The 16819-nt window shown below is 47.5% G+C and overlaps 1 protein-coding gene across 1 annotated transcript; it reads right to left on the bottom strand.

Annotated features, from left to right (window-relative positions):
* Window positions 1-2421: 2421 nt before the first annotated feature.
* Commd7 (COMM domain containing 7) lies at window positions 2422-14544 on the bottom strand. The gene is made up of 9 exons (XM_028887466.2): window positions 14388-14544; window positions 11318-11371; window positions 10964-11066; window positions 6350-6406; window positions 6233-6270; window positions 5587-5677; window positions 5275-5324; window positions 3739-3787; window positions 2422-3083 (listed from the first exon to the last, which is right to left on the bottom strand). Exons 1-9 carry the CDS (start codon window positions 14469-14471, stop codon window positions 3007-3009), a joined length of 603 nt encoding a protein of 200 aa, XP_028743299.1. The 5' UTR covers window positions 14472-14544; the 3' UTR covers window positions 2422-3006.
* Between the last annotated feature and the right edge of the window lie 2275 nt (window positions 14545-16819).

A 16819-nucleotide genomic window follows, 5' to 3' on the forward strand; every position in this document is an offset into this window, starting at 1 on the left:
TGGGACTCATTATGTAGACCAGGCTGGCCTCAAACTCACAGAGGCATTATCTGCCTGACTCTACCTCCAGAGTTTGGGGATTGAAGGTGTGAGTAACCAGGTCTGGCTCAATAAAAATACTTGTAATATGCAATTACAATTAAAAAACAGCGGTGGACATCTGCAATCCAGATCTGTAATCCCAGCATGCACTACGCTTAGACAGGAGAATTTCGTTTCAGAGCATCCAGGGCTACACAGAAAGACCTCGTGCCACACAACAAGGAAGAGACGAACAAGTCGCAGCACTGAACATCCACCAGCAGGAAACTGGTTAGATAAATCGTGTGAGAGAAACAGAGGCTGAGGCAGCTCTTACTTTTAATAAGGAGAGATTCCCATGTTAACTGGAAAAAAGACAAAGTATAGGTTGGTGTATACGGCATAAAACCATGCCAGGTTTTGTGAAATGCTGGAGAATAAATCCAGGCTTTATGCATGTTAGGCAAACACTTTACCAATTGAGCTATACCATAACCTCTCCCTGTCCCCATCCCCCTCTTTAAGATTTATTTCATTTGTATGGAGAGAATGTGTGTGTGTTCGAATGTGTGTCTGTATACGGCTTCTGTCTGTGTGAGAAGATCCAAAGGCTACGCACTGATTCAAATGCATGAAATAGCTCCAGAACAAAGAACAAACTAACAGATCCCCTCTGGTGAGAATGAGTAGCTGGAAGAAGAGGTTGGAAGGAGACCCCATACCTACTCAAACCTATTCTGCTGGGAGGATGGCTCAGCAGGTAAGGGGCCTGGTTACCAACCTGATGACCTCGTTCCATCCCAGGACCTGCTTGGAGGAAGGAGAGATCCCACTCCTGAAGGCTGTCTTCTGACTTCACAAGCACCCAGACATGACTTCGCCCACTCCACATAAATAAAGAAATGTGAACACACTAACAACAAACCTTTTATGGGCTGGGGATGTAGCCGTGTTGGTAGAGTGCTTGCGTAACTTCAGCAAGCTCTGGTTTGATCGCTCCAAACGATATGGCTTGGAGTATACCTATAATCCCAGCATTCACTTGGGAGGGTAAGGTAGGAGGACTGGCATGAGTTTGAGGCAGGCCTGAGTACACAGTGAGTGCCAAGCCATTCAGAAATGCATTAACTGTATCCTACCTCAACAAGTTAGCATTCTCTTTTTGGTAAAGGCCCTAATCATGAGATTAGATGTGGTTCAAAGTTGGATTTTAAAGGGATATTCGAGAATCAGGTTAAAGACTTATTTTTATTATATGTAATTATGTGTGTGTGTGTGTGTGTGTGTGTGTGTGTGTGTGTGTGTGTGTGTGTGTACATTAGTGCCAGGTACCCATGGAGGCCAGAGGTATTAACTTCCCTGGAGCTGGAATTACAGAGGGTTATAAGTCACCATGTGGGTGCTGGGAACCAAACCCAGGTCCTCTGCTTAAGCACCCAGTGCTCTTAACGGCTAAGGCATTTCTCTAGCCCTTGTCTCAAGGGCTATTTATTTATTTATTTATTTATTTATTTATTTATTTTTTAAATTCGAGGCCAGCTTGGTCTATAGAGCAAGTTCTAAGACGGCCAGGACAACCCAGAGAAACCATGTCTTGAAAAACTACCACCACCACCACCACCACCACCACCACCACCACCACCACCCACCAAAAAAAAACCCCAAAAACAAACTTAAGTGTGCATGAGTGTGTAAGGGTGTGTATGGGTCAGAGGACAACCGTGGGAATCTGTTTCTCCTTCTACCACGTGGGTCCTGGGAATCTGTTTCTCCTTCTACCTGGGAATCTGTTTCTCCTTCTACCACGTGGGTCCTGGCATTGGGGTAGGTGCATTTATCTGTTTATCCATCTCTCACTGGCCCTGGCTCTATTTATTTAATTTTATTTTGAGTCAAGGGGTCATGTAGCCCAGGCTGATCACTATGCCAGGTTTTGTGAAATGCTGGAGAATAAATCCAGGCTTTATGCATGTTAGGCAAACATTTTACCAATTGAGCTATACCATAACCTCTCCCCGTTCCCCTCTTTAAGATTTATTTCATTTGTATGGAGAGAGAGTATATGTGTGTTCGAATGTGTGTCTGCCCTTGGATGTCAGAAGGTGTGAGGTGCTGGTTACAAGTCCTTGTAATCCTCCAGCCATGGGTGCAGAGAACAGCAACGTGGTCTTCTCAAAGAGCAGGAAGCACTCTTAACCACAGGGCCATCAATCAATCTAGCTAGTCCCTATGGCTGGCTTGGCTTGAGACAGGATCTCACTTTGTTGCCTTGGCTGACTTCTAACTTTTGGTGATCTTCCTATCTCTGCCCTCTCAGTGCCAGGGTTACAGGTCTACGCCACTATATTAGCTTGGATGACTCCTAAACCTGTGGAGAAAGATAGTTAGTAGATTCAGGTCTTTTCTTTAGAAACTGTTATTCTTTTAATTTACCATTTAACCAAAAGGTGGTTGGGCATTTGGAACCAAAACAATGTAGGATGGCCTCAAAAGGCTTACCTCCTCATAACACAAAACAAGAAGGATAAAAGCAGAGATTACGACAGGGTCTTGCCTCAGTTCTCTCCAGAGAAGACCAAGCACAGGCTTCCACACAGGAGACTCAGCAAACACTGGCTGGAGATGCCCCTCCCCCCCCAAATACAGTGTGAAGTAGGAAGGACCTCTCCAGACAAGCCGGCCTCTTCCTCAGCCACAGACAAGCACTCAACCATTTGACTGAAGGAACCGTTTGTTTACTGTTCAGTAGGAGGTGACAATGCCCCCCAAAAGAAAGAAAACAACCCTAGATGTAACAGCTGTTGGAGCATCTAGGTGTAAAACTCATCCCAGGAGATGGGAAGTGGCGGTTCCCATGAGAAGCTTACAGAGAAGTCAAGCAGGACTCCTCAAGTACTGAGCCCTGTTTTTTCAGAAACTGCACCTGGGCTCCCAAGCTGGCCCCTGCAGCAGCCATTAGGGGAGAGGCAGGAGAAGGGAACAAGGTCAGCTGAGACACTCCATGCTTGCTCTGACTCGCTCCATCTCATGCAGGAAGCTGTAGAACTGAGGCAAGGTTAACTCTGGAGAGAGAAAATTCAATCTGAGGTGAGTACTCCAACGACACAGAATCACCCAGGAAATCCATTTCTACTTTCAATTACTGTATTTATGTGACGGGGAGACCACCCAGGGCCTTGTGTACACAGTGCTTCATCCCTAGGCTGACATCTATTTCCTTTGGTACATCTCAGCAGCTCTCTCTTTTTGTGGTGCTGGGAATCAAACCCCAGCCTATAGCACACTAGGCAAGGGCTCCACTGAGCTATATGCAGCTACGTGGCTCCTGATGTATAATCCATCAGAATAAGGAACCTACAGTCTTGACCATGCAAGGGCCTCAGCTCTAAAACACAAACGGTGTCCTGCAGAAGCATGGAGGGTTTCACAGGGGTCTCCTTTGGGATAGTCAGGGATGCCCACAAGAGATTCCTGCCCCCAGTCCTTCCATTCCAGTCACCCCCCCAGCCCATCCTTTCCCTCCCATTCAGGGTGTCCAGCCTCCCGACAGCTTCGTAACAGCCCTGGCACTATGCTTCACTTGAGGGAGGGAGTGGATGGCTGCTCTAGAGCTTGGTGACAACCTTGTCTGAGAGGCAGGCTGTGTCAGGCAGGCTTCACCAGCCCAGGTGACCAAAGAAAGAAGTGGAAAGCTCCAAAACGGAGTTACAGACTCACCTATATACACGTTTTCAGTTTGTTTTCCTTTCTTAACCACCAACTTTAACTAAAAGGAAAGGGGAAGGGGGAGAAAAAGAAAAAAAACCAAACTTATACATTAAAATGAAGGCCCAGCAAGACGGCTCAGTGGGAAAGTGTTTATCCACAAGCCTGATGACCTGGGTCTGGTCCCTGGAACCCAGACCAAGGTGGAAGGAGACCAGCTCCAGAAGTTGTCCTCTGATCTCCACAGCCATGTTGTGCCATTTGCACCCCACCCTTTTCCCTCGAGATAAAAATGAGCCGGGGTAGGGGGGGTGGGGGGGTGGGGGGGGTGGGGGGTGGGGGCGCACGCCTTTAATCCCAGCACTCGGGAGGCAGAGGCAGGCAGATCTCTGTGAGTTCGAGGCCAGCCTGGGCTACAGAGTGAGATCTAGGACAGGCTCCAAAGCTACACAGAGAAACCTTGTCTCGAACAATAAAAAACAAACAAAAATAGTAATAATAAAATGAAAAAATTTAAATGACAGCTGAGAAGAGAAATTCCTCTGAGCCTTTTCACCTAACTAAACCTAAAAGCTCCCCAGCATCTGAAGGAGACTCAGTACGCACTTCCCCTCTGGGCCACATCCCAGTCCCACCACAGGCTTCTTTTAGGAGTCACAGGAAATGGACTGAACTATCCCATACCAAAAGTTCTCAACAGTCCCCCTGAAGCAACTGAACTTTATGACTAACACCAAGACGTGCCCATCCGAAGGCAGGCACATGATCCTATCTTTGGCCAATCACACTGCTCTGGGACACAGGCACTTCAGGGGGACATCACTTAAGAGGATACCAAACCTGTGGTGGTTTGGATGAAAATGGCCACCACAGGCTCATATATTTGAATGTTTAGTCACTAGAGATCGGAACTCTGATAGGATTAGGATTAGGAGCTGTGGTCTTGTTGGAGGAAGAAGTGTGTGACTTTAAGGTTTCAAGAGCCCATGCTAGGTCCAGGCTGTCTCTCTTCCTGTTGCCTGTGGATCAGGATGTACAACAGCCATCTACTTCTCTAGTAGCATGCCTGCCTGCATGCAGTCATGATGATAATGGACTAAGCTTCCAAAACTGTAAGCAAGCCCCCAATTAAATGTTGTTCTTTATAAGAGTTGCCATGGTCATGGTATCTCTTCACAGCAGTAGAACATTGACTAAGATAAAACCCAATGCAGCTTTAATTAAAAAAAAAAAAATTGAGACAGGACCTCATTTAAAAAAAATTACTTATTTTATGTGCATTGGTGTTTTGCCTGCATGTCTGTGTGAGGATGCCAGATCCCATGGAACTAGAGTTACAGACAGCCGGTGCTGGGGATTGAACCCAGGTCCTCTGGAAGTGCAACTAGTGCTCTTAACCACCAGCAATCTCTCCAACCCCCTGGCCTTGAGCTTTAGATGTCTGAACCTCCTGAGTGTGGGGATTACAGGCCTGTGCCACCAAGCCCAGCTTTTAATAACTTTTAATCAGGTTGAAATCCTCCCCATTGCCACTGACCACAGACTTACCTGTAAAAATATGCTTCCCACTTTCTCTAATTCACTGCTTCCAGATGTCACTGTGAGAAAGAAAAGAATACTAAGTGACTAACTTCTTCTAAAGAGCTCAATATAGCAGGCTATCTAGGGCACCCATGCTGGGGTGAACATGAAGCAGCAGGATGGTACCAGGGATGGAGGTGGCTGAAGGCTGTCAGCTGGCCAGCCCCCACTGAGGTCTGAGATCAAGAACAAGTCTTCCCCACCCAGGCTCTCAAAAGTCTCTGCAGTCCAGGCCTATCACAGCGGAACACGTGACCAGGAATGGATGCATCTAGTTACCTCCAAATCGCCACTCCATATCAATCAGCTGGTTAATCATCAGGGTCTGGCCTATGGCCCACTGTGCAAGGGTTGGGGCATTCTGCTTCCACTGGAAGAAAAGCAAAGGCCAATGTCATCAGAGTGGGGACCATCAGGCCCTATCCCCCCCCCCCCCCCCCCCCCCCCCCCCCCCCCCCCGTCCCAGCATAGCAGTGCTCAGGGCCCAATAAGGAGGGAAGAGAGCAGAACCCAGGGCTGAGCCTACATGCATGCACGTATCCAAGACGTGGCAGGAACACGATCTGCCAACAGGGCGTCCTGAAGTCCAGCTGACCTTGAATTGCTATGGACTGGAGGAGGGCCCTGAGGCCCACTCCCAGTGCTGGGATTAAAGGCATGTACCACTATACCCAGTTGAAAATTTTCCTCCCAAGATTTAATCCAATTGGAACAACAATGGCATTAACATTTGGTCAAGCCAAAGGAACGAAATTAGGGCTGCCCTAAGCAGAGCTGGTTGACAGCTGCAGGTGTACCACTCCTGTGGAGCTGACCGAGGAAGAATGGGATGGTTTTGTCTTGCTCAGCATTTTCCCCCCTTTCCTTTCCTTTTCTTTTCAGGAAATAAAAGCCAGGATCTTAACCTTGATTAACAGAATTATACCTTTTCAGAAAAGTAAGTGGCTTTCTCCTCACTAAGACCTGTAAGAGAACAGAAAGATGATTAACATAACAAAGAGCTGGGAGGCCCTTCCCCCCCACTCCTCCGGAGGCAACCCACCTAGAGTCAGGAGATCAGTCCGCACCTGCTCTGCAGCCAGGCCCTTCTTCAATGCACCTTTAAGCATAAAGTGTAAATGAGAGCACGGGTCAGGAAGAAGTATTTGTTGGACCCAAACTACATGGCACAGGAGACAAAAGCAACATGCTTCAGGAAGGTCTCCAGTGGCTGGGGACAAAGTGCCGCCCTGACACCACCTCGGGACAGGGCACACACCTGTTCGCTGCGCAGTGCAGTCAGTCACCCTCAGGGATGCTGGACTGCGCTGGGCCCACAGAAAAGACTGGGTGTGGGACAGGCCAGCGGAGGGAAGAGTGAGCAAGGCTACAGTCATGGAGCTCCACCACAGCCTGGCACAGAGTTCAGTTAAAACTGGAGTGCAGCTAGGCCTGGTGGCACAGGCTTAATGCCAGCCCTTGGGAGGCAGAGACAGGCGGATCTCTGTGAGTTCGAGGCCAGCCTGGGCTACAGCGCGAGTTCCAGGACAGCCAGGGCTACAGAGAGAAACCCTGTCTCAAACAAACAAAAGCTGAGTGGGGCTTGCAGATGTACCTCAGTTGACTTCCTGAAGCTGTGGGGGCTGGGACTGAACTTGGGTCCTCTGGAAGAGTAGCAAGGACACTCTTAACTGCTGACAATCCTCCTGCCTCAGCTTCCCCAATGCTGGCCATCATGTCAGTGGTTCCTGTATGCATGTTGATCCATGGCAAGTTCCTATCACAGGCCTTCCCAGTTCCCCCTGCTGGGAACAGTCTTCCCTAATCTGTATGGGGCTCATCAGGGGCCTCCGTAGGGCTCTTGCAGAGGACCTGAGTTCAGTTCCCAGAACCCGTGTGGGGTGACCCCCCCCCCCCGTAACTCTGGCCCCAGTTGGATCCAGTGGCTTTGGCCTGGGAGGGCATCTGCACTCATGTGTATATTACCCTTTCCACCCACCAGACACGCATGAATAGATAGAACTAAAAAAAACAAAAGGCATTGTGAAGTGACAGTACAGCTCAGTGGTGGATGGCTTGTCTAGCACGGCCCTCAAAAAAAAAAAAAAAAAAAAAAAAAAAAAAAAAAAAGAAAGAAAGAAAAGAAACACACACACACATACACCCATAAAACAAACAAATGGGGGGCGGCTGGAGAGATGGCTCAGAGTTTAAGAGCACTGACTGCTCTTCCAGAGGTCCTGAGTTCAATTCCCAGCAACCACATGGTGGCTCACAACCATCTGCAATGAGATCTGGTGCCCTCTTCTGGCCTGCAATCACATATGCTGTATACATACATAATAAATAAATAAATCTTAAAAACAAACAAACAAACAAACAAATGAACTAAACAACAATAACAAGAAAAATTAAAGTTTTTTGTTTTGTTTCTTTTGAGACAGTCTTAGGTAGCCCAGGATGGCTGCAAACTTGCCCTGTAGCTGAGGAAGAGGATGTCCTTAATCTTCTGATCCTCCTGTCCCTGCCTCCTGAATGCTGGGATGATAGGCATGTGCCAACTTTTTTTTTAAATGTGAGAGTGGTAGAATTGTAGGATTGTGAGCCATATTTCATTATTATTATTATTATTATTATTATTATTATTATTATTATTATTATCATTACTATTATTATTGACAGGGTCTCATATAGCCCTGGCCAGCCTAGAACTTACTATTAGACCAGGCTGGCCTCAGACTCACAGATCCGCCTGCCTCTGCCTCCCGAGTGCTGGGATTAAAGGTGTGCACCACCACTGCCCAGTTTCCTTCTTTCTCTTTTGTACATGCACACATACGGTGGTGCTTTCTGAGAGTCTTTTGTAGCCTAGGCTAGCCTCAAACTTGCTATGTAGATTAGCATGACCTTACACTCCTGATCCTTCTGCATCCACCTCTCAGATGTTAGAATTAAAGGTATTAGCACTGTTCTTGTACTTTTTTCTATTATAAACACAAATGTTACTTGGTTTTGCTTAGGGCCAACAAATATTATATGTAAATGGCTTACATACCAGAGGATCCCCAGGGGCAGTTCTTTGTGCTCTCGACCATCCTGATAGGCCGTCTTGGTGAGCAGTACCAGGCGATGCCCTAGCAGGGGTGGACACAGCAGGCTAAGCTCTAGGGACCAAAGAATAGGCTCTCCACTCTGCTGCTACCTTCTGTAGGCAGGAGATATGGCTCTCTGAGGCCTCGGGGGCTTCTTTTTCAGCTATTTCCTTTGGTGATATCTAAACCAATGCCATTCTGGTAGTCAGGGGACAGGCCTGTGGTGGCCCTGTGGTGGCCCTATGTATGGAAGGCTTGGTGGAAACACCTGGTAGGGAGACTAGGTGGGAGAAGGTGGGAAGTAATCATAGGCTGGAACCACTCACCCTGGAGGCTGGCTAGCTGGAGGCTGTGAGACCCAGTGGGGAGCAAGGTGGCAGTCATATACACTGACAGAATACCTGCTGTGGATCAGCACTATGCTAGACATCGGGAGACATTAGTAAGCCACACAAACAATAACGTCTGCCCTAGTGAGGCTTGTATTCCCTGAGTGACGGATCATATCAGTAATGTAAGAAGTATGGAGACCACACAGAATACTGAGAGGTCAATGTGCCAGAGAAAAGGAGAAGTTGGCAGTCCTGGGGCCAAAGGCCAACTTCAGCCATTTGTAGGAAAATAGTACTTCAATGTCTTAGGAATGTGGGAAATTTTGTGTGTTCTTTTCCCTCTTAGCAAAAATAAGAACAAGAAAGAAATCATAAACACACACACACACACACACACACACACACACACACACACACACACACACGGAGAGAGAGAGAAACATATACAATCTGTGACCACTGTTTGGTGGGACACTCATTCTACCTGTCTACAGACAAAATATGTTGGGGAGTAGGGATGGGAAATCACTTTTTTGTTTGTTTTGGTTTTTCGAGACAGGGTTTCTCTGTGTAGCTTTGTGCCTTTCCTGGATCTCACTCTGCAGACCAGGCTGGCCTCAAACTCACAAAGATCTGCCTGCCTCTGCCTCCTGAATGCTGGGATTAAAGGCATGTGCCACCACCGCCCGGCGGGAAATTACTTTTTTTAAAAAAAAGATTTATCTATTTATTTATTGTACAGTATATAATCTGGCTGCATATACTCCTGCATGCACGAAGGGGGCACCAGATCTCATCACAGATGGTTGTGAGCCACTATGTGGTTGCTGGGAATTGAACTCAGGTCCTCTGGAAGAGCTGCCAGTGCTCTTAACCGCTGAGCCATCTCTCCAGCCCTGGAAAATTACTTTTTAATAGAAAATACAAATCAGTACTGGATCACCCCCAAGGACCAGACAGCTTGCTAGGCATAAGCAGCAGCTTAAATAAGTCCCCAGACAAGACCGCACAGGCCAGAACCCGGAAGGGCAGCTTCTCCACCTATTTTGTTTTGTTTCCCCTGGTGCTGGAGACTGAACCCAGGGCCTGGTGCTCTGCCACTGAACTGTTTATCATCAGCTCCTCTTTCTTCACCCTTCCCCCTCAGCTCCATTTTATCCCTGAAGAAGGTGACTCTATCAGAGGTGAAGAGCTTGGACTAAGGTCTCCATAGCGAGCAAACAAAGGGTGCAGAAAGCCCCACCCCTCAGCAGCCAAATAAATGCCGGCTGGGGCCTATCTGGACCCCGCTGAGCGGGAGAACAATGGCCATAAGCGAACACAATGCATCACACAAGGAGGAACCAAGAACACTGGCTGCAAGATTTCCTCTCAGATCGGATAATGGCCCGTGCTTATCTTTCACAGATAGATAACTAAGCATCCGGAATGAAATGCTGTCTGCTACTTGCTTTAAACAAATCCAGTTTGAAGAGCAGTGAGAAGTGAGGGGCAAGTGAAATAACTCCTGGAAGGGTTGAGTTGTTCCAGTGAGATGTTTTTAAGAACTACATAAAAGGCTAGGCATGGTGGTGCATGCCTTTAATCACAGCATTCTGGATGCTGAGGCAAGCAGTCTCTAAGTTCCAGGCTAGCCTGGACTATACAGCAAGTTCTAGGCCAGTCAAGGCTACACAGTGAGACCCTATCTCAAAACCTCCCCAAATACCCCAAACTAACCAACCAACCAACCAAACAACAACAAAAAAACTCATACGCTGGTATGATATAATTCCAGTACTCAAGTAGTTGAGACAGGAGGTGAGTTAGATGCCAGTTTGTGCTGGAAATTGAAACCCTGTCTCAAAAGAAGAAATTGGACTCAGAAGGCAGAGGCAGGTGGATCTCTGTGAGTTTCAGAACAGCCTGCTCTACACAATAAGGTCCAGAACAGCCAGGGCTACAAAGTGAGGCCTTGTCTCAAAAACAAACAAAACAAAAAGATCAGAAAGCAAAAAATAATCACTTCTCCAAAGTTTTCACTTGACATTCTCTCTGCCCCACCACCCAGCTAAGACTGGTTCCGTGGTTAACTATTTCACAGATACCGGTTAAAGAGCTGTGACATTTACCTCCTCACCCAGACTCCACTCTAGACTGCAGACCCTGCCATGTCTGGCTAGTTACTGGATGCTGCTTGGATGACTCCCTAACTAAAGGAAGGGTCAGGTAGCAGTAGCAGCGTTTCTATGGAGCTGCTGAGAGTCAACTCACCATTCGGAACCAGAAGGAGGCTTTTCACGATGCTTTTGAGGGGGCCAAGACTCATCTGATTGGTAGTGGCAAATTCCGAGAGCTGAGCCAGAAAGCGCTCCACCTGCAGAGAGGGGACAGCACAGACAGACCTTTACTTACCTTTTTAAGACTTATTTTACTTATGTGCATGAGTATTCTGCCTGCATGTATACTTCACGGGATTCATGAAACAGGAATTACAGAGGGTTGTGAGCTGCCACGTGGGTTCTGGGGACTGAATCCAGGTCCTTTGTAAGAGCAGCCAGCACCCAGACCTTCCTCTCTAAGTTCTCAGGCCTTTAGATCCATGTTGGCACAGAATGGTTTACTCACCTCTTTGGGCTCGGTTAGGAAATGGAAAAGCACCTCTGTCAGGGCTGAGAACTGCTGCAAAAGGACAACACAGAGCATCAGCACATTTCTGCTCCCTGATGCCCATCGCCCAGTGTGCCACCACCCAGTGTGCCCACAGCATCCAATGTCCCCACTCCAACTAGTGTGCCACACAACTGTAGGCTTTTGAGAGTGGACGGAATCAGATAGGCTTGATGATCCATATTTACTTACTGTTTTATCAATTCTTGGAGTTCGTTTGTTTTTCAAGACAGGGTTTCTCTGTGTAGCTCGGGCTGTCCTAGAGCTTGCTCTGTAGACTAGGCTGCCCTCAAATTCACAGAGATCTACCTGCCTCTGCCTTCCAAGTGCTGGGATTAAAGGAGTGCACCATCATTGGCTGGCAATTCTTTGAGAATTGATACAGTGTGTTTCAATCATGGTCACCCCTTCCCCTTTATTTATTTATTTATTTACTGTGGGGAGGTGGGAGGCAGTCAGAGGACACCTTTCAAGAGCTGGTTTTACCTTCCACTTTGTTGAGGCAGGGTTCTCTGTTTTTGTGTTTGAGACAGGGTCTCACTGTGTATCCCTGACCGGCCAGAAGCTCGATATGTACATTAAGCTGGCCTTGAACTCACAGAGACCTGCCTACCTCTGCCTCCTGAGTGTTTGGATTAAAGGCCAAATGTTTAATGTAAGTAGTGTGTACGGGAAGGACTCAGAAAATATTGGTAGGCAAAACAGATGAAAAGAGAAATTCTTTGTTATCTTCACTTAAGATGTTATTGTTGGTGGTTTGGTTCTCGGTTTTGTTTTGAGAGAGGGTGTTACTATGTGGTTTGTAGACCAAGGCCAGCCTGGTCTACATAGTGAGTTCCGGGCCAGCCAGGGCTCCACATAAACAAAACAATAATAATAAACAAAAAATAATAATAAAATAAAAGTGTATAGCCAGACAGTGATGGCACATTCCTTTGATCCTAGGACTTGAGAGGCAGAGGCAGGTGAATCTCTGAGTTCCATAGAATGAGTTTCAGGGCAACCACAGATACATCGAGAAATCCTGTTTCAAAAACCAAAAAAAAAAAAAAAGAGAGAGAGAGACAGAGAGAGAGAGAGAAAGAGAAAAAAATTTAAATCAAATAAAAAAAACCAATAAAGGTGTGTGCCATAATGACCACCTTTCCACCTTTGAGGCAGGGTCTGTCTCTCTTTTTTCTACTGTGACTGTACATTCCCTGGGGGCACCACACACCTATGTTTTGCAGCCTTGATAAGAAACACAGACTTCCCTAGCATTTCTTGATATAGCTTTTTGTCTTCACAGCATCTTAACTCCTGTTAAATGCACAGGAAGTCTGTGCTGTGTAAGTCTTCTGACACTGCTGCCCTGCCCAGGATTGCTCATCAACTATCTCTACCTATTAAAAGCTTAACTATCATGGAAAGCAAACAGCGGAAGAGATGCTCAATGTTAGGGAAATGTCAGCCAGTGAAAGGAGATTCCCCTTCATTTACCTAATCTGCAAAGTCTGGGGACACAATCTTCCTAGAGGACGATGATGTCATACAGTACATCCAATGATATTTTAATGACAACCACACCCGGAACCATGAATTCCACTGAGAAGAGTTTGTGGTTCATACCTGTTCCATCCATGCTTACATAGAGCTGTCTCCCTGGAAAGTACTGTTCATATGAACAAACAACAGAAACTCAGCCAGGCAAGGTAGTACACACCTGCAATTGCATCCAGCACTTGGGGAGGCAGAGGCAGGAGGATCATGAATTTGAGGTTAGTGTAGGCTACATAGTTAAATGGTTTAATAAGAAAAAAACTAACATTTTTTTTTTTTATGCTGGAGAACCCCACCCACCCCAGGGCTGGAGAGATGGCTCAGGGGCTAAGAGCACTGGCTGCTCTTCCAGAGGACCCAGGTTCAGATCCCAGCACCCACATGGTTCAAAACCATCCCTAACTTCAGTTCTAAGGCATCCTATGCTCTCTTCTGACCTCTGTGGGAACTAGGCATGCATGTGGTACACATGCATACATGCAGGCTAGGCACCCATACACATTAAAAAAAAAAAAAAAAAGAGCAGGACCTGTTGGCACAGGTATGTAATCTCAGCTACTCAGGAGGCTGAGGAAGGATTCTAAATTCAAGGCCAGCTTGGGCAATTTATTGGGAATCAGACTGAAACAAACAAGGCCAGACATAGTGGTGCATCCTAGAATCCTAGCCCTGGAGGGCAGAGGGAGCAGGATTGCAATTTTTCTGCCTCAGTCTCTCAAGTGGTGGCAGGGCAGGCATGTACTAACAATAGATCTTATTTATTTTGAGTCAGAGTCTCACTATGTAACTCTTGCTGGCCTGAAATTCATTATGTAGAAGAGACTGGTTTTGAATTTTCAGAGATCGACTTGCCTCAGCCGGCCTCCCCAATGCTGGGATTAAAGGTGAGCACTACTCTGCCCTGCATAGTTTTAAATTCCTAAGTGTGTGGGCGGTACATTTACAGGGGTGAAGGGTTATATATTTATCTATTTTGTTTTTTGACAGGAGGTCTCATGTAGTTCAGGCTGGTCTTGAACAAGATATTTAGTGAAAGCTAGATCTGAACTCTGCTGCCACCTCCTAAATGCTGGTATTTGACAAGGGCCACTGTCACCCGTCTATTCCGGAGGAGGACGGGATGGTCCCAGACGCCTTGACTTGGCTGATTCCCGCAGTCTGGACAGGAGGTGGCATTCCGAGCTCTACAACAGGGACGGGGCCTCGAAAGCATGCACCATTCCTTTCCGGGACTGGAAAGGGGTGTGGTCACCGGTCCCGTCTGAGCCTCTTCCGGCTCAGGCCCAGAGTTCCATGCAGACCAGGCCACACTGATAACCCACACCCGGCTTGCAGTGGACCTGCCCTCCCGAAAATGTTCAACCCGGGGCCCCTCGGAATCCCCCTCATTCCCAACTCTAGGAGCCTACAAATCTGGTCCCCAGGGGTCCCCACCTCCCGAGTGAGCCGGCCCACTCCTGAGCCCCTCCCACGCCCAGGCGAGGCCCACCTGCGCGCCCAGCTGGTTCAGCTGCTGCATGTCGCCGCGCACGGCCTCGGGCACCGGGTCCTGCGTGCAGTGCAGGCGGCCCATGGCGCCAGGAGCCCCGCAGCCCGGCAGCAGCGCTCGCTTCCTCCTCCCCGGCCTCGCTGCACTTCCGCAGCTGCACTTTCGCCACACTCTCAGCCACCGTTATCGGGACAGCGCACGCGCGGCCGCCGGGCTCCAGGAACCGCTCTGAGCATCCCGCAAGGATTCCCGATCTCTGCTTAGGTGACCCTGTGTAAAGCGCTTGACCCATCTGAGCCTCAGTTTCACTGTATAATGTTATCTAGGGTGACTGCTGGGGTTTTCATCCTCCAAAATCTTTGAGCTCAGAGCTTGGCGCACTCAGTCAATGGCTGGTTGCTGTCCTTATCATCATTGTTGTTAAGCATTGGATAAACCTACCTATTAAATATATGTACCATTTCTCTCTCCTCTATGCATTGGGTGCTGGGGATTGGACCTGGGTCTTTGTATAGGCTTGGCAAGGGCTCTGCCACTGAGCAAATCAACAAACCCCAGCAAATACTTACTACATGCCTGCCAGAGGCTAGGCACTGGTAACAGAGAAGGTCACCGTATCCATTGAAGGGCCTATACCAGAGTGAAATAGTAGATCTGAAACTTGGACAGGCATTAGTGTCATCTGGAAAACTTGGCATAACTACCAATTGCTGGGCTCCACCCCCGATCAAGCTTGGAGAGCAGCGGAATAATGTACATTTCTCACGAATTCCCTCACTCTCAACTTTGAGAAATTTCTCAGCCGGGCGGTGGCGGGGCACGCCTTTAATCCCAGCACTCCGGAGGCAGAGACAGGTGGATCTCTGTGAGTTCGAGGCCAGCCTGGGCTACCAAGTGAGTTCCAGGAAAGGCGCAAAGCCACACAGAGAAACCCTGTCTCGAAAAATCAAAAAAAAAAAAAAAAAAAGAGAGGGAGAGAAATTTCTCAAAATTTCTAAATTTCTCACTTTGTGTGCCTATGATCCAGCTAAGGACTGTTGAGAGCCTGGGCAGGGTGGTCAGAAGGGTGAGATAGTGAAACTTACTTCAGCTATGATGGGGTTGGGGTCAAGCTCAGAGCACAAGCCAGGCATGTTCACGTTCAGAACTCAGTTCCTGGCAGGGTGGGAAGACCCAAGCCTGGGTCATCTTAGTCCCAGAAGCTCTCCAGCTCCTGGGTGAGTGCTGACCTCATCCTCATTAGACAGGAGAAAATGGAGCATATTCCGTGGGTACTAGGATCAGTCCCCCAACCTAAGCAAGGGCTGCATCTGGCACCGAGTGTAGCCTGAGAGTACCCAGGAGCATTCTGTGTGTGAGTATGTATGTGTACCACTTGTGCATCTGGTGCCTGAGAAGTCAGAAGAGGGCATTGGATTCCCCGAAACTAGAGTTATTGATGGGAAATATGGATGGTTGTGAGCTATCAGGTAGCTTCTGGGAACCTAACTCAGGACCTTTGCAAGAACAAGTGCTCTTAACTGCTGAGCCATCTCTCTAGCCCTTATCTAATTCTTTTTTTGAGACAGGGTCTCACAACATAGCCCTAACTAGCCTGGTATTCAATGGACTGACCTCAGAGGACTCAGGTCCATCCTCCTGCTGCCTCCTGACTGTTGAGATAGAGGTATGAACACCGCTCCTGCCTCTGCCTCTAGAGTGCTGATAGTATCAGCTGACGATACCATACCTAACTTTCCTTCCTTATTAAGAACTTTATTAAGAAACTTGCTGGGCAGAAATGGCTTACACCTTTGATCCCAGCATTCAGAAAGCAAAGGCAGGCAAATCTCTGAGTTTGAGGCAGTGTGAGTTCCAGGATAGCCAGGGATATACAAAGAGACCCTGTCATGATAAACTAAAAACAGAAAAGGGAGGGCTGGAGAGATGGCTCATTGGATGAGAGCACTGGCTGCTCTTCCAAAAGACCTGGGTTCAATTCCCAGCACCCACATGGCAGCTCACAACTGTCTGTAACTCCAAGACCCTCACACAGACATACATGCAGGCAAAACACCAATGCACATAAAATAAAAATTTTTAAAAAGAAAGAGAAATTAAAACTAAAAATAAAACAAGAAAAAATAAGAACTTCACAACTCACAGAGGCAACACAGTAGGCTTTCTTTTTACTTTCTAAGCTTTTTGTGGATGGTTTTGGTCTGAAAATATTAAGTGGAAATTTTCAGAAAAATACCAACTCAAAAGGTTTAAATTGCACACCATTCTGAGTAGTGACAATTTCTTTGGCCAGTCCACTCTGTTTTACCCTTTGTTTGGTGTATCCACATTGTATAAGCATCTCATCTCTCAGTCAAAGATTTCCCCCACTTGCTTTTTGAGCTAAGTCTCAGTTTGTGGTCCTGAATGGCTTGGAGCTTATTACATAGACC

Source organism: Peromyscus leucopus, chromosome 4 (assembly GCF_004664715.2).
Source record: "Peromyscus leucopus breed LL Stock chromosome 4, UCI_PerLeu_2.1, whole genome shotgun sequence".
Taxonomy (NCBI): domain Eukaryota; kingdom Metazoa; phylum Chordata; class Mammalia; order Rodentia; family Cricetidae; genus Peromyscus; species Peromyscus leucopus.

What these genes read in the sequence shown, in the direction of transcription:
- Commd7 (XM_028887466.2), bottom strand. Translation starts at nt 14,471, where the DNA reads ATGGGCCGCCTGCACTGCACGCAGGACCCGGTGCCCGAGGCCGTGCGC. An exon ending in GACTGATCTCCTGACTCTAG is followed by an intron (nt 6,271 to 6,349) that starts GTGGGTTGCCTC and finishes GTTCTCTTACAG; the next exon opens with GTCTTAGTGAGGAGAAAGCC. An exon ending in CCACTTACTTTTCTGAAAAG is followed by an intron (nt 5,678 to 6,232) that starts GTATAATTCTGT and finishes CTTTTCTTCCAG; the next exon opens with TGGAAGCAGAATGCCCCAAC.